Source organism: Hoplias malabaricus, chromosome 2, assembly GCF_029633855.1.
Source record: "Hoplias malabaricus isolate fHopMal1 chromosome 2, fHopMal1.hap1, whole genome shotgun sequence".
NCBI lineage: Eukaryota > Metazoa > Chordata > Actinopteri > Characiformes > Erythrinidae > Hoplias > Hoplias malabaricus.
In genome coordinates, this window is record NC_089801.1 from 20,755,127 (window position 1) to 20,781,752 (window position 26,626).

A 26,626-nucleotide genomic window follows, 5' to 3' on the forward strand; every position below is an offset into this window, starting at 1 on the left:
GCTCTGGACCCACCGCAACCCTGAACTGGATAAGCGGTTACAGATAATGAATATTGTATGGATTATAGACACTATGAAGTCTCTATGAAAATCATGTAGACCAGAGGTTCCCAACCAATGGACTGTGTGTTGTTTGGTATCGGGCTGTATCAAATTCCAACTTACGACATGTAGCAGTATAACTGCTGAATTTATCTGTTACTTCCAATGAATCAGTCACAACAGGCTGGAGATGTGAGCAACATTAATAATTTAATTGGTCAAAACCCATAACACACCCTGATTGGATTCTGGCACACCTGATGTTTCTGAGTGTGAATGTTGTAAATCTGAGCAGTAGCAGCACAAATCTGAGCATGAGCTGTGACAAAAAGAAAAAATTGAGCATATTTTGCACAAATTTTTGTAGGAGATCCAAGAAATTCAGTGAGTGCTCCATAAATAGTGCTTTCAAATGTAAAACCCATCCTCTTGACTCGTTACTTAAACAAAGCCATAGGGATTTCAGCTTTAACACACACCACAACAATTTTTTTTAAAAAAAACAGGATACCAATAACTGTGTACATATCACTCACAGACATAACACCATTCTGCGTCTACCTTGTCTTCAGGAAGCCGGCCCAGAGCTTGAGTTAATGGAGCATCATTCTACCACTAACGCTGTTGTATTTTGTGGCAGTAATGCGCCATATATTTGACCACAGCTCCCACCATCAAAAAATAATGAAATCCCACCCACACTGTGCTATTCACATGTGTGAATAAAAACATTCAGACCGCATGAAGTGGTTAAAATAGTTTTAATCACCGCTAGAGTAAAAGTCTACTCCAGTGCGGAGGGGAATGCAGTGGTATAACTGTAAACAGGACATAAAAACACACACGATACTGCAAAAAGCCAATGGTGAGTCCGCAGCTTCAATGCTTCAGCCGAGCTTCTCCCTGCAATCTGTGGTGCTCTCGGAGCCTAAAAACAATTCAAACAGAGACTGTGAAAAAAAATTGCTGTGGTGCTCTGCTCATTATGCACACATCAAAAGAACCATATCCTGCATTTTACTTGTATTTTACTTTGAGGAACTCCACTTGTGTGGCTTTCTGTAGCAGAAACACAACCATTTCCCTCTCACTTTACTACTAATTTATTCATAATTAATTCTGTTATTATGCTTTAAAGGCTAATATATGTAAAACAGCACTGTTCTGATTGGCGTATTCGACTTCAACTAAAATGCAGACCAGGATGAAACACCCCTTATAACTTCAGCATAAGCAGGCATTTGCTATAGGCTTAAATCTGTTGTTATACATTAATGTTTCTGGCCCTTTAAAAATGATATGCCTAAATACAGACAAGTTAGATCTCATAAAAGACTGGACACGGTTAAAGGGATGAAACCCACCTGACTGCATTGATCTTGATGAAGCCAGAGGCGTCACAGGGGTCATAGTCTCCCTGAACGTCCATGCTGCGACGAGAGAAGGGAAAGATTATTCACAACAGCGCTTAGACTGCTCTCACAAAAGGAGACAGATTAGGATTAAGACTAAAGGAGCAGTTGAGCAAAAAATCGAATTTTCTCCCCAATTTAGTCACTGTCTGCTCCACCCACTTGTTAAGTCTCCCTCAATCACACGATACTACTATTCTGGGATGGTATAAATAACGCCCTTTAAAAAGATATATAAAGCATTATGAATACAAAATATACAGAGGAAATTCCACAGCTCTATTCCTCCTGTGTTTAGGGAGCACTGTGCACGTGATGGTGGTGATGTGAGGGTTAACACAGGGATATAACAGCAGTGTTTATATTTTTCCCGATGATGTTCCCACAGTGATACTCTCTGGACACCATTTTAAAAGTGAAACCTCAGCATAGGGGAGTGATTCAGAAGAAGAGAAGTGATTTTCTTTCTTTTTTCAGGTACTGCTTCTCTTGTGTGTTTTATAATTGCTGTAGTTTCTACCCACGGAGGGAAGAACACACAAATGTGTTCAGCTGAGCACACACACACACACACACACACACACACACACACACACACACACACACACACACACACACACACACACACACACACACACACACACACACACACACACACACACACACACACACACACACACACACACACACACACACACACACACACACACACACACACACACACACACACACACACACACACACACACACACACACACACACACACACACACACACACACACACACACACACACACACACACACACACACACACACACACACACACACACACACACACACACACACACACACACACACACACACACACACACACACACACACACACACACACACACACACACACACACACACACACACACACACACACACACACACACACACACACACACACACACACACACACACACACACACACACACACACACACACACACACACACACACACACACACACACACACACACACACACACCTGATGGTCTGCAGTGTCTCACACAACAGGTAAAGCTTAAGGAAAGAGGTGAAAGATAAACACACACACGTTACAGAGAAATCTCCAGCTGACTCAAACGACTGAACACAGACTCACATTTTCACCTTTGGGACAAGTGTGTTTTTACAGTTGTCTGATCAAAAGTGTGTGTGTGTGTGTGTGTGTGTGTGTGTGAGTGAGTGAGTGAGTGAGTGAGAGTGAGTGAGTGAGAGAGAGAGTGTGTTCGGTGTGTGTGTGTGTGTAAAACGGGCCATTGTGACATTTTCTTCAGGATCAATACGGCATGCGGAGGACACCACTGTGCTAATGACACTATTTACTGATTCCTGTAGAGACACTGCAGGGAGAGAGAAAAAAGAAGAAGACAGAGAAAGAGAGAGAGAGAGCAAGCAAGAGAGGGAGGAAAACAGAGAGACAGAAGAGAGAACAGAGGGGAAAAAGAGGGGAGAATAAGAAAGAGAACAAACATTGGTTCTTTGATTAGAGAGTTTCTTGTCCTCAAAACGTTCACACACACACACACCCAAGAGGGCCATTTGGAGGAAGAGAAGACTGGACATATGGACACTTCGCTGTGGTCACTGAGCCTGGCCTGAGGGCACACAGGGGTCAACACACTATGAATACACACACTGTTCCTTCCCTCAGTACAGAGACAGACATAGAGAGGGAGAGGGAGAGAGTTTTGCTGCATTTGTGTCCTGTCCACTTCATGTTTTGACAGTGACCTGTTTGAACATGCAGTGTTCCAGTCAACAGAACACTCAATACACAACAATAATAATAATATAATTAAATAAGTAAATACATAAATAACAAAATAAATAATTGCCTGCTGTATATGTAGGTAAATGTACAAATATTTAATAAACATTTTCTAAGTCTATTCTTAGCAGTAATCTAACGGCTGCTCTTTCATGAAAAAAAAAAGACGAATTAAACTGTTTTTTAACAATCTCTTTATGAAGTCAGAGCAAAGTTAGTCCTGTTTTCCCCCGTTATTAGAGAGCATTTGAGGCAAAAAGAAGTGGGCATTGAAATAAAAGTTTGTCTGGATCAATCCCCTCGATAGACAGGTATAATGCAACTGCTCCCTTGTGCTGGGGATGGCTGCCCACCACTCCAGGTGTGTATGTGCTCACTGTCCCTAGTACACTAGTGTGCATGTGCTCACTGTCCCTAGTACACTAGTGTGTATGAGCTCATTGGACCTAGTACACTAGTGTGCATGTGCTCACTGGACCTAGTACACTAGTGTGCATGCGCTCACTGGACCTAGTACACTAGTGTGCATGCGCTCACTGGACCTAGTACACTAGTGTGCATGCGCTCACTGGACCTAGTACACTAGTGTGCATGCGCTCACTGGACCTAGTACACTAGTGTGCATGCGCTCACTGTCCCTAGTACACTAGTGTGCATGCGCTCACTGTCCCTAGTACACTAGAGTGCATGCGCTCACTGTCCCTAGTACACTAGAGTGCATGCGCTCACTGTCCCTAGTACACTAGTGTGCATGTGCTCACTGTCCCTAGTACACTAGTGTGCATGTGCTCATTGGACCTAGTACACTAGTGTGTATGTGCTCATTGGACCTAGTACACTAGTGTGTATGTGGTCACTGTCCCAAGTACACTAGTGTGTATGTGCTCATTGGACCTAGTACACTAGTGTGCATGTGCTCATTGTCCCTAGTACACTAGTGTGCATGTGCTCACTGTCCCTAGTACACTTGTTTGTATGTGCTCACTGTCCTTAGCACACTAGTGTGTATGTGCTCACTGTCCCTTGTACACTAGTGTGTATGTGCTCATTGGACCTAGTACACTAGTGTGTATATGCTCACTGTCCCTTGTACACTAGTGTGTATGTGCTCATTGGACCTAGTACACTAGTGTGTATATGCTCACTGTCCCTTGTACACTAGTGTGTATGTGCTCACTGGACCTAGTACACTAGTGTGTATGTGCTCACTGGACCTAGTACACTAGTGTGTATGTGCTCACTGGACCTAGTACACTAGTGTGTATGTGCTCATTGTCCCTAGTACACTAGTGTGCATGTGCTCACTGTCCTTAGCACACTAGTGTGCATGTGCTCACTGTCCTTAGCACACTAGTGTGTATGTGCTCACTGTCCCTTGTACACTAGTGTGCATGTGCTCACTGTCCTTAGCACACTAGTGTACTTGGGACAGTGACCACATACACACTAGTGTGCTAAGGACAGTGAGCACATGCACACTAGTGTACAAGGGACAGTGAGCACATACACACTAGTGTGCTAAGGACAGTGAGCACATGCACACTAGTGTACTAGGGACAATGAGCACATACACACTAGTGTACAAGGGACAGTGAGCACATACACACTAGTGTGTATGTGCTCATTGGACCTAGTACACTAGTGTGTATATGCCCACTGTCCCTTGTACACTAGTGTGTATGTGCTCATTGGACCTAGTACACTAGTGTGTATGTGCTCACTGTCCCTTGTACACTAGTGTGTATGTGCTCATTGTCCCAAGTACACTAGTGTGTATGTGCTCACTGTCCCAAGTACACTAGTGTGTATGTGCTCATTGTCCCAAGTACACTAGTGTGCATGTGCTCACTGGACCTAGTACACTAGTGTGCATGCGCTCACTGGACCTAGTACACTAGTGTGCATGCGCTCACTGGACCTAGTACACTAGTGTGCATGCGCTCACTGGACCTAGTACACTAGTGTGCATGCGCTCACTGTCCCTAGTACACTAGTGTGCATGCGCTCACTGTCCCTAGTACACTAGAGTGCATGCGTTCACTGTCCCTAGTACACAAGTGTGCATGTGCTCACTGTCCCTAGTACACTAGTGTGCATGTGCTCATTGGACCTAGTACACTAGTGTGTATGTGCTCATTGGACCTAGTACACTAGTGTGTATGTGGTCACTGTCCCAAGTACACTAGTGTGTATGTGCTCATTGGACCTAGTACACTAGTGTGCATGTGCTCATTGTCCCTAGTACACTAGTGTGCATGTGCTCACTGTCCCTAGTACACTTGTTTGTATGTGCTCACTGTCCTTAGCACACTAGTGTGTATGTGCTCACTGTCCCTTGTACACTAGTGTGTATGTGCTCATTGGACCTAGTACACTAGTGTGTATATGCTCACTGTCCCTTGTACACTAGTGTGTATGTGCTCATTGGACCTAGTACACTAGTGTGTATATGCTCACTGTCCCTTGTACACTAGTGTGTATGTGCTCATTGGACCTAGTACACTAGTGTGTATGTGCTCACTGGACCTAGTACACTAGTGTGTATGTGCTCACTGGACCTAGTACACTAGTGTGTATGTGCTCATTGTCCCTAGTACACTAGTGTGCATGTGCTCACTGTCCTTAGCACACTAGTGTGCATGTGCTCACTGTCCTTAGCACACTAGTGTGTATGTGCTCACTGTCCCTTGTACACTAGTGTGCATGTGCTCACTGTCCTTAGCACACTAGTGTACTTGGGACAGTGACCACATACACACTAGTGTGCTAAGGACAGTGAGCACATGCACACTAGTGTACAAGGGACAGTGAGCACATACACACTAGTGTGCTAAGGACAGTGAGCACATGCACACTAGTGTACTAGGGACAATGAGCACATACACACTAGTGTACAAGGGACAGTGAGCACATACACACTAGTGTGTATGTGCTCATTGGACCTAGTACACTAGTGTGTATGTGCTCATTGGACCTAGTACACTAGTGTGTATGTGGTCACTGTCCCAAGTACACTAGTGTGTATGTGCTCATTGTCCCAAGTACACTAGTGTGTATGTGCTCACTGTCCCTTGTACACTAGTGTGTATGTGCTCACTGTCCTTAGCACACTAGTGTGTATGTGCTCACTGTCCCTAGTACACTAGTGTGTATGTGCTCATTGGACCTAGTACACTAGTGTGTATGTGCTCACTCTCCCTAGTACACTAGTGTGTATGTGCTCACTGTCCCTAGTACACTAGTATGTATGTGCTCACTGTCCCTAGTACACTAGTATGTATGTGTGTGTGATGCAATGGACTCATATGACAAAGCACAGTTTGGTTGTTCTACTGTGCAATAAAAACATGTTTACATTTTTTGTTTGTCAGAAAATGTTTACCTGACGAGCTCCTCATTATACAGAGAGCTGGGAGACTCTCGGCCCAGGATGTAAACATGGCCTTTAAACACAGACAGCTGCACTTTGCCCTCCACGTTCTCCTGAGATTTGGCAATGCAGTGACGAACAAACTCACACTCCGGACTGTACCAGAAACCTGACAGGGAGAGAGAGAGAGAGCACACAGCACAGTCAAAAAACCTGGCTTAGTCCCTACGTTTGTAGATATTCCAACACACACATACACATGTTTTGTTTCCAATATCCACTGGAATGTATTTGAAGCATTGTAATTCATATGAAACTGCAACTTCTTATTGAACAAAACACATTAAGGTGACAATTCCCATTTACAGTGGAATTATTACAAGTGACATGCAAAATGTATGTTTTCATTTGCATTTCTGGGTCCCCCTGTAATAGCTGCCCCACCGGGAACCACTGGCTTAGATTGATATTTCATTCTCCATGCTCAATGACCCTTTACCAGAAATGATGATGCTATTTAATAAAAATGAACTACAACGTCACAGACATGTATTTACTTATTTCACAGAAATCATTAGGCTTTGTCTAAAATTTAAAGATGTTTTCCTGCTGCTGAAAATAATGTTTCATGTCAAAATCTTGCGATGTGTATTGAAAATAGATTTCTCTACCTAAATATTATATTAGATATTCCATTGCCTAGGACATCAGGGGCCACATATTAGCTCTGAACTATTTTTAATACAAAGAAATCATCCGGCCTTCTCCAATTCCCCACTGGGTGAAATAATGTATCGAGTCGAAATCTTACGACGTACTGGGACGTAAAGATGGGAACATGCACAAACACACCCCCTCATCGTAGACAACACCGCCCTTGCCCATTGGCCTGCTATTAGTTGGTCCACCGAGGCCGGTGTGTGCAGGTGTGTATGAAGCTGTGTGTCTGATCCCTCCATGGGGCAGCAAGCCGTCTCCATTTCCCCAGCGGAAGACTCTAATGAGTTTAATCTGCTCGCCTCGTCCTGCTGTTCACACCTTTGTAAGGTGCTCTGTCCCCGCCTCAGCCCTCCCCGTACCGTTCACTCCCATGCGGCTTTAATTGCACAGGGACTGATCTGTAATCAGTCGCTAATGGAGCCAAATCCTATTATGAGTTGGGAGAGCCAGGCCAAGAGAGCCTGCTGCCTACTGCAAAGGGATTAGGACACCTGAGCCAGAGAGAATAGAGAAAATGGTGCGTGTGTAAAACAAGGAGAGAGGCTTATCTGCTCAGGAAAAGGATTAAAGGAAAAGTTTGGACAAAATTTCCCACCTTGTCTCCAACTAAGTTGATCCATCAAGATGTGTCTGGTGTGTGAAGCTTAGTTTTTTAGTTTTGCACTAGACAAAATCCCCTTACAGAAAATAACAGTAACGTAGGGCCATGATCGTTAGCCACCTGAGCTTTTCATGACAAAAGCATAAACCTACATAATCTGAAAAGGTAGGCTTCAAACTTGTCATAACACTTAGCAACTGAGGTTGCTTACTGATGCTTGTAAACATTATTCAAGTTTGATGGAATTACATTAAAGATCCAGGCTAGAGTTTAACCAGGATACAGCAACGGTTTCACAAGTCCTGCTTCTCCTCTGCAATGGTACCTACACTATTCTACTCGACCTACTAGGCGAATTTGGTTCCTAGTGCCTGGAACCAGGTTTTATTTTAGCACCTGGTCTCTCGTGGTTCCAAGCGAGCCGAGTAGGGACTGAACTGTGAAGTGTAAAACCTTGCAGAGGGCTGACCGGCCAGAGACAGTTGTCAGTCACCAATGAAATGCAGATATCCAACAGAAACTAGGCTCTTTATAAAGTCTCTAAGCTCACATTTGTCAGTCACAACTGCAGATTGTAATATCTCATGTGTTTTTTTTAAGAGATCAGTGGCTGATCCTTGGATCGGTGGCTGAAAAAAATATGGATCGGTCTGAACTGATGTCATCTGCTGTATTTCAGATGGGAGCCTTGGTGATGTAAAGTGAACCAGGTAGAAGAGTAAGCCAAGTAGGGTAGGTACCATGCATTAGAAAAGCTCCATAATTGTAATAGGTTCTTCATACCATTATATATCTGCTCTGAGAACTTGATGCCCAGGCCTTGTTTGATACGTCTGACCTCTCTGTCCATGGTGAACGCCTCAATATCCAGGTGAGCGTGGTGGAGGATGGTGCCTCCAGGAGTTTCATAAATACCTGTCAGGTGGAAAAACAGACAAGAAATGAGAGTTTTAGAGGAAAACAATATTACTCAGTAAACAGTATTCACAGCACAACACTTATTTTGAACCAATTCTCTCCCCAAATTTAAGTCATTGCCAACCCCACCCATTAGCTACTACTCCACCAATGGAGCTTGGTGGGGTGAATGCTAGCACAAATGCTGCATACCGTTAAGTATCTAAGTAGCTAACAGTTTCAGGGGGATAAACAAAAACAAAAACAAAACCAAAAAAAGTTTCCAAAGAAATCAAGGTGTCACCAAAATCTGGATGGCCAATGTACTGAAAGGACACACTACAAATCTAAACATGTGTCAACTCCTGCTTTAATAAGCACCAAAGAAGTGGACTGTTTGTAGCGTAGCCCAGGCCTGGCCTCGTGTCCCGGCTTCATCAGCATTGTGACGGAGTGTACTGACCACTGCACTGTCCATCAGCAGCTGAGGACAGACTGATGAGCTGAAATGACAGGGTAAGAGCCCTCGACTGCCAGGATTTACTGCCCTGACTCTCTCTAACCTGCAATTTACACCCCCCTGTGTGTGTGAGTCAGTGTGTGTGTTGGGTGGGAGATATTTAACCTATTCAGAAATGAAGCTGTCCCTCAGCTGTCTAAAAAGAGAGGAAAGGAAATAAGAGATGAGGAAGGAGTTCTTCCTTTTGCAGCACATTTGGCACAACTCAGAGAATACAGAAACGTATTTACAACTACAACAGCAGTATCTCACATCTTTCCTAAAGTAATCACACATGTCTTTACATTGAATAGATGATGGTATCCTGCTTTAGAAATTATTTCTTCCTTTAACCTTGTGTTCGTCCGTCCTTGTCTGTGGCAGCTGCTAATTTTCTTTCCCTTAATTTTACGAACTCATAACTTTTCCGCAGCACTGTATTACCATATGTGCTTCTGTCTAGTTTCCATTTGTTTATGTGAGAATATAGAGATCTAGCTCACTTGCAGTAACTGCCTGAGTTTAGCAGGCTTAACAGCTTGGTATCAGCCATTACCCTCTAATAAGGACACATTAACTAGCTCGCTAATTCACTAATTGAAAAAAGTCCCCAGGCCCACAGAGAGAATTCTGTCCTGGTCTGAAACAGAATGACCACAGACCCTTCTGGCCAAACTTAGAAAACCACTGATCTCTTAAGCACTAAAAGGGTCTGATCCCAAAAGCAATCTGATACATTAAGACGGCTTGGATTTAAAACTAAAAGGAGCTGAAAGGGCTAAAGTGGTTTGTTTCCGAATGCAGCACCTCATAACCGTCTCTATATTAATCCCCTCAAAAGGAACATGTGGGACAGATTAGCAAGCATTGATCTTTTAAACAGTTTTGTCTTCTGAGTTGAGAGAGAAAGAGAGAGAGATACAGAGAGAGAGAGGTATTATTGATCCTGATCAGGTTTTATGCACCTTTGGGGCATCCCAGCAAATCAGCAAACACAGGCTGAGCTTAGTAGCCTAGCATTCTTACTCCTATACCTCCATTAACACTAGGTTTAACACTTCAAAGCCCCCCCCCCCCCATACACACACACACACACACACATACAAACACACACAGATGCATCAGATAACTGGCCTGACTTAAGGGTTACTCAGAGCCAGCAAAACACACAGGAGTTTCACTAAACTGGTCCTTCTTAAATGCATTTTGGAGTTTGGAAATCAAATTAAAGGACACAGACTACTTTCCATTTTGGACACATTGTTTGTTTCAATTGCACATTTGTTTTATTATAATCATATCACACTGTTATTAAGGTACTAATGTACATGGGAGTTCATAGTAGATAAGTTGCTGATATATGTGGCCTCACTGCTGCAAAATGGAACGTCCATAATTTGCACCTCACTTGGTAATCATCCTTAATAATCTCTTTTAGCAAATTCTTGAACTCCTAATTTTTACCTGCTTATTTTCCTTTGAGTTTCTTGTCCCTTATGCAATGGGAATTCCACAGGAATATCCAGCGTTCAATAAAATTACTTGTATTTAGTAGACATTAATTCATTCATTCATTGTCTGTAAGCGCTTGTCCATTTCAGGTTCACGGTGGGTCCAGAGCCTACCTGGAATCATAGTGCGCAAGGTGGGAACACACCCTGGAAGGGGCACCAGTCCTTCACAGGGCAACACACACACCTATGGACACTTGAGTTGCCTACCAACGTGTGTTTTTGGACTGTGGGAGTAAACCAGAGCACCCAAAGGAAACCCACGCAGACACAGGAAAAACACACCACACTCCTCAAAGACAGTCACCTGGAGGAAACCCACGCAGACACAGGGAGAACACACCACACTCCTCAAAGACAGTCACCCGGAGGAAACCCACGCAGACACAGGGAGAACACACCACACTCCTCACAGACAGTCACCCGGAGGAAACCCACGCAGACACAGGGAGAACACACCACACTCCTCACAGACAGTCACCCGGAAGAAACCCACGCAGACACAGGGAGAACACACCACATTTCTCACAGACAGTCACCCGGAGGAAACCCACGCAGACACAGGGAGAACACACCACACTCCTCACAGACAGTCACCCGGAGGAAACCCACACAGACACAGGGAGAACACACCACACTCCCCTGGCCCCTGGAGCCCCTGGAGCTGTGTGACTGTGACACTACCTGCTATGCCACCGTGCCGCCCTCTATTTAGTAGACAATTTGACTGAAATTTAAATAATGGTTTATATTTCTGTGAAAATCTACATATTAATAGCACACAGAACTATGTAATGTCTGAATCTGAAGAGCTGTGCATCAAATAAATGCCCATTGACCATCCTCTAGCCTTTGTCATGAGACCCAAATCATATTCAACCTGAAATATAGTGAAAACCAAAGGGAGTTTCAGTTAGTTAATATTGCCAACAAGCGGTTATCAATTTGTCCAGTGTTCTCCTTCCTTGATTCATTCTGCTCAACAAAGCACAAGACTGTCTTCTTCACAAACGAAGAAAGTTGCCTGACACCTGTGCAAACATCTGTGTGTGAAGTAGCACATGTTCAAAGATACGTAGACACAGCCCTAAGGCTGCCGTCTTTTATAGAAACAGAATTACAGGTGGAGATCCTTCTGTAAAGCAGCTTGTGTGAGATCGGTCAGTATTCTCCCCTGAAACGTCCACTCTACCGTCCTATACACACCCCGAGTGACAGTGTGACAGATGACTGGTAGCTCAAAGGACAAACAAACCCAACAGTACACTAATGGTCAGAAAGAGAGAGGTTGCCAGGTCCACCGCAAATCTATTCGGTATTATTCTGTTGACAACTGTCAACTGACAAGTCATTTCCAGTCTGCCACTCAGATGACCTGCAGTGTCGCTATCTCATCTGAAACACCACACACACACACACAGTCCCTGACTACACTTCATTCCTCCAGACTTTGTTATAAACACAGGCTGTCAGTGCAGTTTCTGCACCAAAATGCCCTCGCCTCACTTTCCCCACCTCTTCCCAATTCCCTCCTTTGAGGAACCATCAGAGCTTTTGTGTACGAAAGACCATGACAAAAGGATAAATAAATAAATAAAAATAAAATAAAATATAAACTGAAAAAAAAAAACCACATGTTCCGGATTTTCCAATTTCTACCTGCCACTCTGCAGCGAAAGGAAAAAAACTGGGCGGAGAGTCAATTTGCCAGTCAAAGCAGCGTGATGGAGATGATTACTGGGACAAACAGAGTTTGCAGGCTCCAGAAGAAACACTCCGAGTCAAGAATCAGCTGTACAAAAAAAGTGTTAAAGCAATAGCTCTAAATCTAATTTTGCCTTTGCTCAAATGTTTCATGTCGGCTTCTTTTGTTTTGCACAGGAGCTACATTACTGCGTAAATAACTGCATACACACCTCAGAAACTGAGCAACTGGATGGAGTTGTTAAGTAATCTCTGATAAACTTGCTTAGGTAGTATATTTTTATCTTTACTTTTATGCATTTAGGCAGACGCCCTACACAGAGTGACTTAATACAGTCAGGATTCAGGAGAATGTAGAGTTAGGAGTCTTGCCCAGGAGCTAGTATATCATCATTAGTAGAAATCCTTAATGGCAGCTGCATTTGTCCATGTCTGTAGTCAAAAGTGTGTTATAAATTTTAAGAAACTAAACAAAAGCAAGTTTATTTAAGAAAACACTTCAATATAAGTGTGTTTTTTTCCCAAAACTATTTGCCCAGCTTTTACACTGTACAAAGTTAAGTTATATATTCACATAAGAGATTTTGGTGTCCATGAGTGTTCTCCTGTGGATAATGAGGGATGACTGTACTACATAACTCTAGAGTTTGAAGGGAAAATATGTTTAGTATTTGGCTGAATCATCACTTTAAATCCACATATTTCAGAAAAGAAAGAACCAAGGATCCATTACATTACCTCTGGACTTCATTCCAATGAAGCGATTCTCAACAATATCAATACGACCAACTCCATGCTTTCCTCTGAAAGAAAGCATTCATGAAAAAAATAAAACATTATTATTAGTAGTAGTAGTATACTGTGGTAGTAGAATTAGCTGCAGCATTGATAAGATAACATGAAAACACAATTAAAAACATTATTTAAACAGCTAGATGATAAGAATATGTTTCTCAAAGTGGGAAAAGAAATGGTGCCCTGCCCTGGTTTGCAGGACATCTAAACTAGCAAATACTAAAACTGTCACTGACACTATTTTCAAAGCTAAAAATTCTATTTTCCTTTAATACTGGTCTGTATAAGTTCAACCAAACCCTAAACAGCAACTTTACAGTTCTACTGTAACTGACCCCACTTCATTAACGTAGCTGAAGATTTCCAGTGCTTTTTCTTTGGTCTTGCCCTCCTTCAGGTTGCTCACTTTGACTGGTACTCCTGTTGGAGAGAAATGAACACAAACCTAAGCCGAAAAAAAAACCCCACTATGTAACAGAGCGTGAACGTACAGAGTGAATGTAGAGGTGGTGATGTAGAGCACGAACATACAGAGTGAATGTAGAGGTGGTAATGTAGAGAGCGAACGTACAGAGTGAATGTAAAGGTGGTAATGTAGAGAGCGAACGTACAGAGTGAATGTAGAGGTGGTGATGTAGAGAGCGAACGTACAGAGTGAATGTAGAGGTGGTGATGTAGAGAGCGAACGTACAGAGTGAATGTAGAGGTGGTGATGTAGAGAGCGAACGTACAGAGTGAATGTAGAGGTGGTAATGTAGAGAGCGAACGTACAGAGTGAATGTAGAGGTGGTAATGTAGAGAGCGAACGTACAGAGTGAATGTAGAGGTGGTGATGTAGAGCGCGAACGTACAGAGTGAATGTAGAGGTGGTAATGTAGAGAGCGAACGTACAGAGTGAATGTAGAGGTGGTGATGTAGAGAGCGAACGTACAGAGTGAATGTAGAGGTGGTGATGTAGAGAGCGAACGTACAGAGTGAATGTAGAGGTGGTAATGTAGAGAGCGAACGTACAGAGTGAATGTAGAGGTGGTAATGTAGAGAGCGAACGTACAGAGTGAATGCAGAGGTGGTAATGTAGTGAGCGAACGTACAGAGTGAATGCAGAGGTGGTAATGTAGAGAGTGAACGTACAGAGTGAATGCAGAGGTGGTAATGTAGAGAGTGAACGTACAGAGTGAATGCAGAGGTGGTAATGTAGAGAGTGAACGTACAGAGTGAATGCAGAGGTGGTAATGTAAAGAGCGAACATACAGAGTGAATGTAGAGGTGGTAATGTAGAGAGCGAACGTACAGAGTGAATGTAGAGGTGGTAATGTAGAGAGTGAACGTACAGAGTGAATGTAGAGGTGGTAATGTAGAGAGTGAACGTACAGAGTGAATGTAGAGGTGGTAATGTAGAGAGTGAACGTACAGAGTGAATGTAGAGGTGGTAATGTAGAGAGTGAACGTACAGAGTGAATGCAGAGGTGGTAATGTAAAGAGTGAACGTACAGAGTGAATGCAGAGGTGGTAATGTAAAGAGTGAACATACAGAGTGAATGTAGAGGTGGTAATGTAGAGCGCGAACATACAGAGTGAATGTAGAGGTGGTGATGTAGAGCGCGAACGTACAGAGTGAATGTAGAGGTGGTAATGTAGAGCGCGAACGTACAGAGTGAATGTAGAGGTGGTAATGTAAAGAGTGAACATACAGAGTGAATGTAGAGGTGGTAATGTAAAGAGTGAACATACAGAGTGAATGTAGAGGTGGTAATGTAGAGCGCGAACGTACAGAGTGAATGTAGAGGTGGTAATGTAGAGCGCGAACGTACAGAGTGAATGTAGAGGTGGTAATGTAGAGAGCGAACGTAGAGGTGGTAATGTAAAGAGTGAACATACAGAGTGAATGTAGAGGTGGTGATGTAGAGCGCGAACGTACAGAGTGAATGTAGAGGTGGTAATGTAGAGAGCGAACGTAGAGGTGGTAATGTAAAGAGTGAACATACAGAGTGAATGTAGAGGTGGTGATGTAGAGCGCGAACGTACAGAGTGAATGTAGAGGTGGTAATGTAAAGAGTGAACGTACAGAGTGAATGTAGAGGTGGTAATGTAAAGAGTGAACATACAAAATGAATGTAGAGGTGGTGATGTAGAGCGCGAACGTACAGAGTGAATGTAGAGGTGGTAATGTAGAGCGTGAACTTACAGAGTGAATGTAGAGGTGGTAAACTAGAGAGTGAACATACAGAGTGAATGTAGAGGTGGTGATGTAGAGAGTGAACATACAGGTGGTGATGTAGAGAGTGAACATACAGAGTGAATGTAGAGAGTGAATATACAGAGTGAACGTAAAGAGTGATTTGGGAGGAGTGGTGAGAGGGGAGATGAATGGCAGTGTGAGTAAAGCCAACTCAATGGCTCAATGGAAAAAAGCACTTATAAAATTCAAAAGCTTTAACACTCTGAAGGCTGTGAAATTGTGAGCAGGACCTTTCCTAATTTAATTACACACCCAGCCATTGTTTCTCCATGTCCTTTTTACCACATACCACAGGGAGAGAGAGAGAGAGAGAGAGAGAGAGAGAGAGAGAGAGAGAGAGAGAGAGAGAGAGAGAAACACAAAACCAAGAGCAAAGATATTGATTTGATTATGATTATAATGGGAGTGAATCTCAGAGCCACGGCCTGGTTCCTAGAAGGTTAGGTCAGACCTGATGAGGTCAAGACAAAGTCTTGGGGCAGAGAAATTTCCGTGTAATGGCCCAAGAGCCTAAAGCAAATGAAGGCCATAGTCTACAGCACTTAACTATGCTCCACTGCTCTACTCTCTTCTACATGTTCTCCCCTTTTCTTCCCTGTTCTCTGTACTTATCCCATTTTGTAAAAGATATAAATTAAAGAACAATTATTTCAGAGGTTTCAAAGTGAGGATATTTTTTTAAACATGGCTGCAGGAGCCTAATCTGAATGAAGGCTATAGTGTACTCAGTTCTGTACAGTTTTCCCCCGGTACAAGACTGTTCCTCCATTCTCCTCGCTTCTCCCCTGTTCTCCTCTTTTCTTCCGTGTGCTCCATTGCTGTAACTCCAGCACGCCTCGTCCAGCTCCTCCTTGTCAGCCCACAGCCATTGGACCCCCATAAATAAATCACTGTCAATAGGCTACTTATTCATAGCATGAAATGAGCAACTTAGAGGCCAAAGGTGGAAGGGATGCAATAGACCAGGCTTAGTGTTGGGGTGGGGTGGGTAGGGGGGGCTGAGCGAGGGATGGAAAAAAGGGGACTCTTTTGAAGGGGAGAAGAGAGGGGTTAAAAAAAAAAGTGCTGATACTTTTCTACACCCTCTATTCTATGCATCTGGGTGCCTCATTAGCATTAAGCGCATTTGCAGTTGCCAATCACAGCCAAATAGAGCATTTTTCTGCATTAGAATGACAGGTTAGAAAAATAGTGAGAGCGAGAGAGGAGAGAAACTCTGAAGATGTTTTTGTGTATGAACAACACTGTTAGAATGACATATTAAAAACATTTAACAGTTCAAAACAAAGAGGAAAAGAAAGAGCAGAGAAGAGATACAGAGGGAGAGATTAAAGAAAGAAAGACCAAGAAAAATAATAAAGTAAGAAAAGATAGAGAAAGTAAGAGAAATGGACAAAAAAGAGATATAAAAAGAAAGGAAGGAGCAGGAGGAGGAGAGATGAAGGAATGAAAAAGAGGGAATAACAGAATTAAAAGTTTAAATTGCCCAATCCCAGATGAATCAAGTGCAGGGAGTAAAAGCCCTGTTAGAATGATGTGTTAAAAAAAAAACAGAAAGAGTGAGAAAGAAGGAGGACTTGACAAAATATTTTCAGACAAGGGCTTTGTCCAGTGGCCGATTCCCATATCCCGCAGAACGCCCTGAGGGCCACGAGGGCGCCCCGAAAGACCAGGCCTCGCTGGGACGATAAAGCCCAGGATCGGCCCAAGTAGTTAATAATTAGATTAAAAGTTCAAATAAATTAAACCACGCCGTGAACGCAGGGGTCTCTCAAGCTGCCCCCTCCTCTGCTTCCCTCTCTCCCTCTCTCTCTCCATCAATGTGCAGCTCATTCACTTGCCCCCTTCGCTCCTTTTCTCTCTCCCTCCTGCCTCTCCGTCCGAATAGCAACGGTCCACAGAACAATGGCGTTGCAGACACAGTTGTAGGAAAAATTAAAAGCTTTACATTTTTCCTCTCTTTTTCCCTTCCTTGGGCCCTATCTCTCCTTTTCAGAGCTGAGAGTGAGAAGACATGGAAAAGGAAAGGAGCAAGTTTTGGGGGGCTTTCGAGGAGGGGGGGGGCACCGGGCCGTGGTTGTAAAATGACAAGAGGAAGAAAAAAAGGTTCGGTGGTTTAAAATTCTTTTTAATCAATGAGAAAAAGCGCTGAGAAAGTAAGCGGGGAGAAGAAAAGAAAAGTTTAAGGCCTTAAAAAGTTTTCTGAGGAGGCAGAAGAAGGGAGGGAGAGAGTGGGGGGGGGGGGCATCTTTTGTAAGTGTCAGTAAACCAGCTTTTCTCATGGACACTTAAATGGCGGAGGCTAAAATATCTATGAATACTGATTGCGTATCAGATAGAGCGGATCATAGACTGACTGGCTTAAAGAGCACAATGACATCACTGTCTGATCCCATCACGTTACCACTGAGGCATGGGACGCTTGGGAAAATATACACTTGCTTAAGAAAGTGAAGTGTTGCTGTGCATTTTTTTTTAATGCCACAAAATGGGCCATTTTCTAAATACGAGTCTTGATTAAAGGAATTCTAAGTAGTATTTTCACCTACAAAATCTATCTATGTGATGTTTCACTGGCTGGTAACAGGTAGAAAAGAGCCCCCGTTGTTGCTTCTCTGGGTTCAGCACTGCAGAAACTACACAATGTAACTTCTGTGGACAGTAGGAAACCACCCCTTCCCCTTGATTTCAGGACAGTGCTGTAAAAGTTAATAGTAGAATTAAGCGTTCTGTACCGCAGAAGCAGCATGAGGATCTTTGATGAACTTTACTGAGGACCATCTGTGACAAAAAGTGGCATTTTCTCTTGAAAGTGAAAAACCAAAATGATTAATCCCTGGCTTGAAATGAATCTTTTCCCATTGTGTTTTCAGCTTCTTTTTGGAAATAAAGCCAGTGGCTAATGTTCTAAAGCTGGTGCATGTTGGGGTGGTGTGTATGGTGTGTATGGCCATGTAAAAGTGTGTAACAGTGAGAGAGGTGTCTGTGTGTGTCGTGGAGATGAAGGGTGTAATTTCTGGACGGAGGCCAGTAAAGCTGGAGATGAAGCTGGTTCTTCATAAAGCTGCAATATCACCGCACGCAGCAGGGGGTCCAGCTCCAATCACACAGAGGGCCTGATGATAGAGCCAGCACACACACACACACACACACACCTTTTTTAAACTCGATCTCCAGCACGTCTGGTGTATTGGGTGAATCTTCAGGGTTCTTGGTCATCAGATAGAGGTCAGAAGGAGCATGATTCTGCAGAAAATGAGAAAACAATAATGAGAAATGATTATTTTGGCAATGCAATCTGAACAAATGTCGACTAGCTTTTCCCATCGAGATGAGACAGGACAAGCTGTGCTCTCTAGAATGAGCTGTTCTTCATCTGTGTATATATATATATATATATGTGTGTGTGTGTGTGTGAGATGGAAGAGGAAGAAGAGCCTAAAGGTGCCATCAGGATCCAAGTGCAATGCTCATCCTCCTAAAAAAATCAATGTGTCATTTTTCTCCTCTGCTTGGCTTGATTTTCCCCTGAGCTGCCCTCCCAGCTGGGGGTGAGGCAGGTGGAGAACAGAGAAATGAAAAATGCAGTATGTACACCCCCTCACAAAAAAATACAGTCTGTAAACCATCTGTAAACCTGTGTGGCTAAACCAAAACGCAAACACATCACGTTCAAACCAAGGCTCTGTATTGCCTTAATAACAATACTACATTCTACAGGCTGCACCATAGAACTGCACTCTATATCGTTCTATACTGTAATACTGGGGATGCTGATACTGCGCAAGGCTGAAATATGCAAATCACAACGTTTCACAAATTTAAAAACATGCCAGATGTGATCCAGATGCTCTGAGGTGTAAAGGTTTTAAAAATATATAATCTTAAAAATGCTTCTTTACATTTTTAAATGCTTCTAATTGTTTTGGATTAAACTATTTTTACATGAACTTGAATTAAACGTTGAGAATGTTTCTAACATCTTCTACAAAGTTGTTATTTCGAGGATATTATTTTCATATTGATTCTCCATTGTAAAGGAAGAGAAGGAAACCTTTGGAAATAGAAGGCCAAAGTATAAATCAGCACAAAGACCTGCATTTTACATATCTTCTGTCATAGGTTTACTATTCTCTTTTCCTAGGGTCTTACTAACACTTTCCATAGATTTACTATCTGTTTAGTTTCAGTTTTCATTGGATTGTGCATCCCTTTGGCCAGAGTCTGATTTTAACCGCCTCAGCTCGACTTGTATTTCCACTTGGCAGAGCCAGGCTCCTCTCCCTCTCTTTCTTCTGGTGCATTTGCATGGTGTCAGGAGAAAAAAGTGTCAGATGGTGGCACCCCCTGCCAATTACGCCACATTACCACGGGAAGGCCGTCCATGCGTCCTGAGCTGGAGCAAATTGCAGGGGAACTATGCAAAATAACCACCGGGTGCATTTAAATGGAAACCTTTACCAGACAACATCATCACTCGATAACTAATCTTCACCCCCCCCCCCCTACACACCCCCCTCGACTGGCTGGCCTCGATCTCGCTCTTTACCTTCCTTTTAACTAAACGCCTTTCCGACTGCACTTTTATTTTCTGCTTGGCCACGCTCTGTCACAAGATAAGAGAATAAACGAGTGTAAGTAAAAAAGAAAACTGTCCTAAAAGCCATTGAATGCACTATTTTCCAGGGCAAAAATCAGTGTGAATTTTGTGTCATCGGAGAAGTTTGAAGCACTTCTGACAGACGCATGCGCTAATCTAGGAATAAAACGTGAACTAGGTCCGCCGGTGTTGGAGTCTGTTTGATTCTGGTTCCGTCACTTTAAGTAGTTAATTTAATCCGAAAAATGAAGATTATTCTTATTATGTGTATATATGAGTTTGCCACAAATCCTCCAGGTCTCGCATGATTGTTATTATCTCCAGCTCCAGAAAACCAAATAATCTTGTACAAAATGAGCACTTTGACTAGACATTAAATAAATGAAGTGTGGTCTTGACTGTCTGGAGACTTGCTTCTTTAGTTTTGCGCTGCAGATGCAAAGCAGGTGTAGTTAACAAGTGATAAAATGTAAAACAGCAGTCGTCAGTAGAGTACGACCGACTTTAGGGCCTAAATCATCTCAGATAGAAGCTTGTATGTGGTTATATGGTTTCAGAGATATTGTGATTTATAAACAAGGACAGAAGTATGTGGCATGGCTGCTACTAAAAACAGCAGCAGGTATTTTAAAATCCAATATGCACTCTGTCTATTTTTGTCCACAATGCTGAACAGAGGTGGAAGAAGTCTCTACCTCTCTAGAATAAATGAAGGAGTTTATAAGAAGCAGCGCCCCCCCGACCGAAGTGTTTTACTACCTACGGAGAGCAAGAAATGCCCCGGCGTATAGTCCTGGGACGAACTTTTTAACACAGACAAAGCCCAGAACACAATATGGAAGGTGTCTATAGAGGTGGAAAAGAGTGTAGAGGAAAGGAGGGATAGATAGAATGTGACCAGATCAATGCATTTCAATTCCAACCCCCTGCAGGTGGACCACAGACCCTGAAAGAGAGGCTGAGGCAGGTAGAAGAGAGAGAGAGAGACAGACAGAGAAAGAAAGGGACAGAGAGAGGGGTGCATTGGTGGCAAATGGTCCGTGAACTGCGCCATCACGTCTGCGCAGCTCTTTATCCGGTCCGGCCCATATTGTTGTCCTCTGAGGCGCCTGAATGCGCCGCACCGAAAAGAGCGCCGCCGCATGAACTTAGAGCAAGTAAATTTCTCGCTTTCCACACGTTAGCTGCCTCATTGCCTTTCAATCAAAGCCCCCGGAGCTGAAAGTAAGGGAGAGAGAGGTGGAGAGCCAAAGGAGAAGAAGGGGGCAAGAAAAAGAGAGGGGGGGAGCAATGAAAGGAGGGAGGAAAAAGATGGAGGGATGCGAATGAGAGGTAAAGCGGAGAAATCTGGGCACTGGATTGGAAGTGACGTTTAAATCGCCCTGTCTTTTGACTATCGCTCTCTATCCTGGTGCGAGGTGCTGGTAAATTGAGAAGGGGGGGATACAGATGTGTTTTGCATTTTAGTGAGCAGTAGAAGTGTTAGGAAGCAAGGAGTGTGTGTGTTCATACACATGCACCATAAAATACCAGAAATATCAAGTAAAATACTTACTTAAAGAAGTCTAACAATAAACAACAACAAAAAAATGACTCTGATCAACATTATGCAAATGGTATCACTCCAAAAGACTCCACTCCTTATTAACTACCTGGGTCAAGCTGTCAAATACAGTTTAAATACTTATTACCACTATAAACCCAGCATAACATCAGCTAATAGGATCTACCACTTAAAGGCTATGTTCACAAATTTACTCATGGTTTCCTCACCATTTACTAGCTCTCCGGTTAGTTGTTTGTGCGCAGGAACAAGCTTGTGTTTTTAAACAGCCCTAGCTCAGATCAGGGGAAAAATACTAAAACTTAAGATGTATGTGGCTCCTGAACAAGCACAAACAGTGGGGGGTGCTGTTCTGTTGTGAAGACAGTCTTTCTCCAGAGTCTTTTAGATGCGTTTAATAAACACTCCCCTGTGTTAAAACAGGAGATATTGAAATAAAAATGTAAGTAAGTAAAATGTAATGTAAGAGTTTCTTCTCTTCAAATGACGCACACAAGGCCTATATAAAATGTATTACCCTCTATAGTGAATCAACTCTGACTCTTACTAAAGAGAATCACAATGAATATGAGAACTGATTATTTCTCCAACCACTACTATCTATCTAGTAGATGCCATACACCAATACTCGACATATCCATCAGTTATTTTCAGAGTGTAGACCACACATAGCTATGCATCCTTCCCCTCTGGGCAGGGGCTCATCCTCTAAGCATCAATAAGCTCAGAACCAGCTCAGAGACACGTTTCATTTCATTTCAGAAACACTTCAGGGCTCCGTGTCACAGCAAAGGTCTCTTTGTATTTACTAAACAACAACGTCACTCTTTCAAATGTGTCCTCCGGGTCACTGCTGGCCAGGATGGGGGATAAAGAAGGGGCAGCAGCTCATTAGCTTGGCCAGAGGTCCAGATTTAATTATTCTAATGTAGCTGCAGGACACTTTTACGGCCACATCAGAAGAGAGAGGAAATACGATTGACTACGATCATAAAACAATTACAAGTACAATAAACAATAACAACCTTATAAACACTCAATGATTAAAGAATAAGAAGGTCATTTTAATCCAGTGACTCAGACAAGTCAATCCTATGACTTAATAATGCAAAAATTAATTAAAATAACTGTTTAAATGACAAATACTGTTTAAATATATACTTCCATAGTGGCTTCTAGTTTGACTAGTTTCTCATTTTCCCCCTTCTATCTCTCCCTCTATCTCCCATCTCTCTGCCTCTCTCTCTCATTCTCACCCTGTTTTTCCTCCACCCTCCATCTCCCTCTTGCTCTGTTCTTTGTACTTTACTGTTAATGGTGACATCTCGGTGTCACGGTGCTAATAAGAAGTGGGTTCTCTCCCACGTCGAAGCTCGAGGAAGACAAAGGCTGGAGGCCCAGCTGAGCCCAGCATTCCCATGAAATCAGAAATTATCCTGAGCCTGGGAGGACAGGTCACTGTCTGTCTGTCTGTCTCTCTGTCTGTTTGTCCTCCTGTCCCAGGCCTCATGGATGAGCCAGTGAAAGGAGAAACAGCCACCGATAAAGGGTCCACAGATTATGGTCCGTTCATCGTGGAATGGTTACACTGTAAAAGTCTTCAAACTTGTGAAATGTTGATGTGTATATTTGCACATTGCACAGAATATGTCTGAAGATGTTTATAAGTACAAGAGAGAACGGGATTTTACCTTAGGGTTCTCCAGTATTCCAGACTCATAGCTGTGAAATAAAAGAGCAAATCATTTTAAAAGTGGAGCCAAACGCTGTGCAGTTCTTTGATTCTGCAGTTACAAAATGTCAGCAGTGGCTTATGAAACCTAAAGCAATACCCCAGCATTGTTCAACCTAACCTCTGTCTGCTGGAACTGCAGCGTACGGTCAATACAGCAGCATGCAGTCATTACAGACATAATCACTTTGATGCATTTGATTTGGACTTAGCAAACGAATAGGAAGCACATTCACTCAGGACATATTTTTCCAGTTATTTTCCATGGTATTTGGACAAATATTACAGAAGAAACAAACCTGAACTATTTCAATTGCCCATTAAATTGCATTATAAGTGTATTTTGGGTCAAATGTTTTTTTTTTTTTTTGTTTTTTTTGTTTTTTGCTCTCGTCTAAATATAGACAGATTTAAATTCTGGTCTGTGTGTTATTAACTGTGCAGTACAGATGCTGAAAACAGATTTCTGGCCTCAGAAAACTCACCTAATGTGCATGAGGTTGGCGTCCATGCTCCAGGGGGCTTTAGGGGTGACAGGAACAGGAATGCCATGTTGCTGAAACCAGGTGGAGGAACTTTAGTTTGACTCACATTCTTCACTTTAAAGAACCTTGTAAATATTTACACATTTAATGCCAGGCTTTTTATTTAGTTTTAAAACTTAAGGTGTGGGATCCTCTACAAACATGAGTGAGATATTAATGTGTAGGGAACATATTGGTCCTCGGTGTGTAATGGCTTCATTGAAAAGAAAGAGAAGTGCTTAAGCACTTTTCAAAAAAGAAGAAACACAATACGAAAAAAACTAAATGTGTTATGGGTTCTTAACAAAAGAGATATGAAGCTGTAAAGAAGGTTCAAGAGCCCCCTTGAGGACAAAGCATGTTCTTGACACCCAGAAATATTTAAATATGACATTAATAATTAATCAATGCCTTTAATGTATGTTGTAAAATATGAATGTATATTATGAAAGTATTACAAAATATATTAAATGCACTTTTATATATTAAACACACACACACAAGTAAATCTGTGAAAAGCAATACACATTGTGTACCACAGGACACAAGCCTGCCCAAAATACAATATACAAAGTGGAACTTTTACTTCTGCATACTCCATGAGGTCCTTACGACCCTTGAAGCGGTTGTAAAACTCTGGGATCCTCCAGGGTGCAATGATCTGGCATTTGAAAAATAGAAAAAAAAATAATTTCAAGTAAACATCATAAACGTGAATAATAAGGGTTTAAACAGCAATAAAGTGTCCACTCTACCTTCACTTCCGGGTAGAGAGCATAGCAGGTCAGTTCAAAACGAATTTGGTCATTTCCCTAAAAAAACAAAAACAAAAGACAAATAAAAAAATAAAATAAAAATAAACCTTACTTTTTGCACGTAGACTCAGTTTTACAAATGTTTATTGCTTAAAAGTCAAAGTTAAAATGTCAAAACCGATACATATTCACAGAGCACTCTCGGGCCAGTCAATGGTGTGTCTCCATCTAGTGGCCAAAACATGTCATTTCAAAATAACTGCTATACTCCTTAGGAAACTGACAACTGAAATGAAGCACTTCAGACGGGTGTGATATCAGTTAAACAGCCCTAATTAATGTTTGTTTACAGAAGCTTAAGCTATTTAATGTATTTTTCTCTGACAGAGCTGTGTGACCTGACCTTCCCAGTGGCCCCATGGGAGACAAACTGAGCTCCCTCCTGCTTGGCGATCTGGACCTGATGCCTGGCGATGCAGGGACGGGCGATGGAAGTACCCAAGAGGTAACGGTCCTCATACAGAGCGTTAGCCTGCACTGATGGCCAGACAAACTCCTCCACAAACTCAGCACGCAGGTCCTCAATAAACACCTGGCCCAAGGATATTATAAAAAAAAAAAAAACATGTAAACAATCAGATATATGCAGTTTTCCCAATTACTCTTTTTAAGCAGTTGATCAGCCAGTTATGTTATATACATTCATAAACATATATAGAGAATTTCATATATAGAGATATAGATAAAATATTACAGCAGGCAAATATTATTCATGTTTACAGTAACTACTAAGTGTTTCTTTGTTACCCCTTTTTTACTGTCCCTTTACTGCTGTAACACTTTGAATTTCCCCACTGTGAGACCACTAAAGGATTATCTTGTCTTGTCTTGTCTTATCGTATATATGATGTGATCTAAGCCTAGAATGGATATAACTTTAAATCTAATACTGAGCAGCCGACTAGATTTACTCGGTTTTGAATTTTAAATTTGTTCTATTTCAGTGATGCACAGTAAGAAGACCTGTATGCTCATATCCCCCTCTGCTGGACAACATTAAACTAATACACATCCACTTGCTTTACATTAAAAAATAGATCTTTTCCATTCTTATAGATGATATAGGGGGACCTATAGGGATATAGGGTGATGAGCTCACGCCCCTCGCTGCCGTTGTATGCTTACCTGAACTTATGTGTGCTTTTAGGTCCTTTACACCTTTATTTGCTACACAAAACATGGAAATTTCTTTTTTAATTCATCCGAGAACTTACATTTACGTTTCGGCATCGCTGCTCGAGATGAGGGTGGGTACAGGAGCTTTGTCTGACGTAAACAAGGACTACTGACGTGCAGACTGACCAATTAAATGTTTACAGAGAAGGTTATCGACCAATAACGGTAGCTCTACAGTCAGACCGTCCAATCAGAAGATTTCAGGCTACTTCACCACGCCCCCTTCTCACTCAAGCGAACCAATCGGAGTAGGGGAGGGCGGGACTAGTTTGTGAACGAAACGCTTCTCGAAGTTCTATGTAAGCTCTAGAAAAACAAAATCCCAGACGTTTGTGAAATTCCGCCCGGACATTTTTTTAAGTCTAAAAAGGAGGACATGTCCGGGTAAAAGAGGACGTCTGGTCACCCTAATATTATATATACAGTCAGGTCAGGTCCAAATGTTTGTAAACACTGACACAACAATACACCTCAACAATGGATCAGAAACAAAACTCGAGATATGATTTAAGTGCAGAATTTCATCTGTAATACTAGTGTTTAAACATTAAAGCAAATTAGTAAAGGGTTAAAGTTCCCATGATAATTCAACTAGAGAAGCTTCATC

At 42.3% G+C, this 26,626-nt stretch overlaps 1 protein-coding gene across 2 annotated transcripts in view; it reads right to left on the minus strand.

Annotated features, from left to right (window-relative positions):
• Positions 1-303: 303 nt before the first annotated feature.
• ass1 (argininosuccinate synthase 1) overlaps positions 304-26,626 on the minus strand; it is a 30,492-nt gene continuing 4,169 nt past the window's right edge. Inside the window, exons 4-15 of one of the 2 annotated variants that reach the window (XM_066660289.1) lie at positions 25,187-25,375; positions 24,784-24,840; positions 24,615-24,689; positions 23,990-24,060; positions 23,464-23,494; positions 18,764-18,854; positions 13,705-13,789; positions 13,313-13,377; positions 8,747-8,878; positions 6,655-6,811; positions 1,407-1,472; positions 304-970 (exon numbers count right to left, since the gene is read on the minus strand). In XM_066660289.1, the coding sequence (XP_066516386.1) occupies positions 922-970; positions 1,407-1,472; positions 6,655-6,811; positions 8,747-8,878; positions 13,313-13,377; positions 13,705-13,789; positions 18,764-18,854; positions 23,464-23,494; positions 23,990-24,060; positions 24,615-24,689; positions 24,784-24,840; positions 25,187-25,375 (1,068 nt within the window). In that variant the 3' untranslated portion in view covers positions 304-921. The remainder of the gene's footprint in view (positions 971-1,406; positions 1,473-6,654; positions 6,812-8,746; positions 8,879-13,312; positions 13,378-13,704; positions 13,790-18,763; positions 18,855-23,463; positions 23,495-23,989; positions 24,061-24,614; positions 24,690-24,783; positions 24,841-25,186; positions 25,376-26,626) is intronic. The other variant, XM_066660288.1, reaches the window with a different exon arrangement.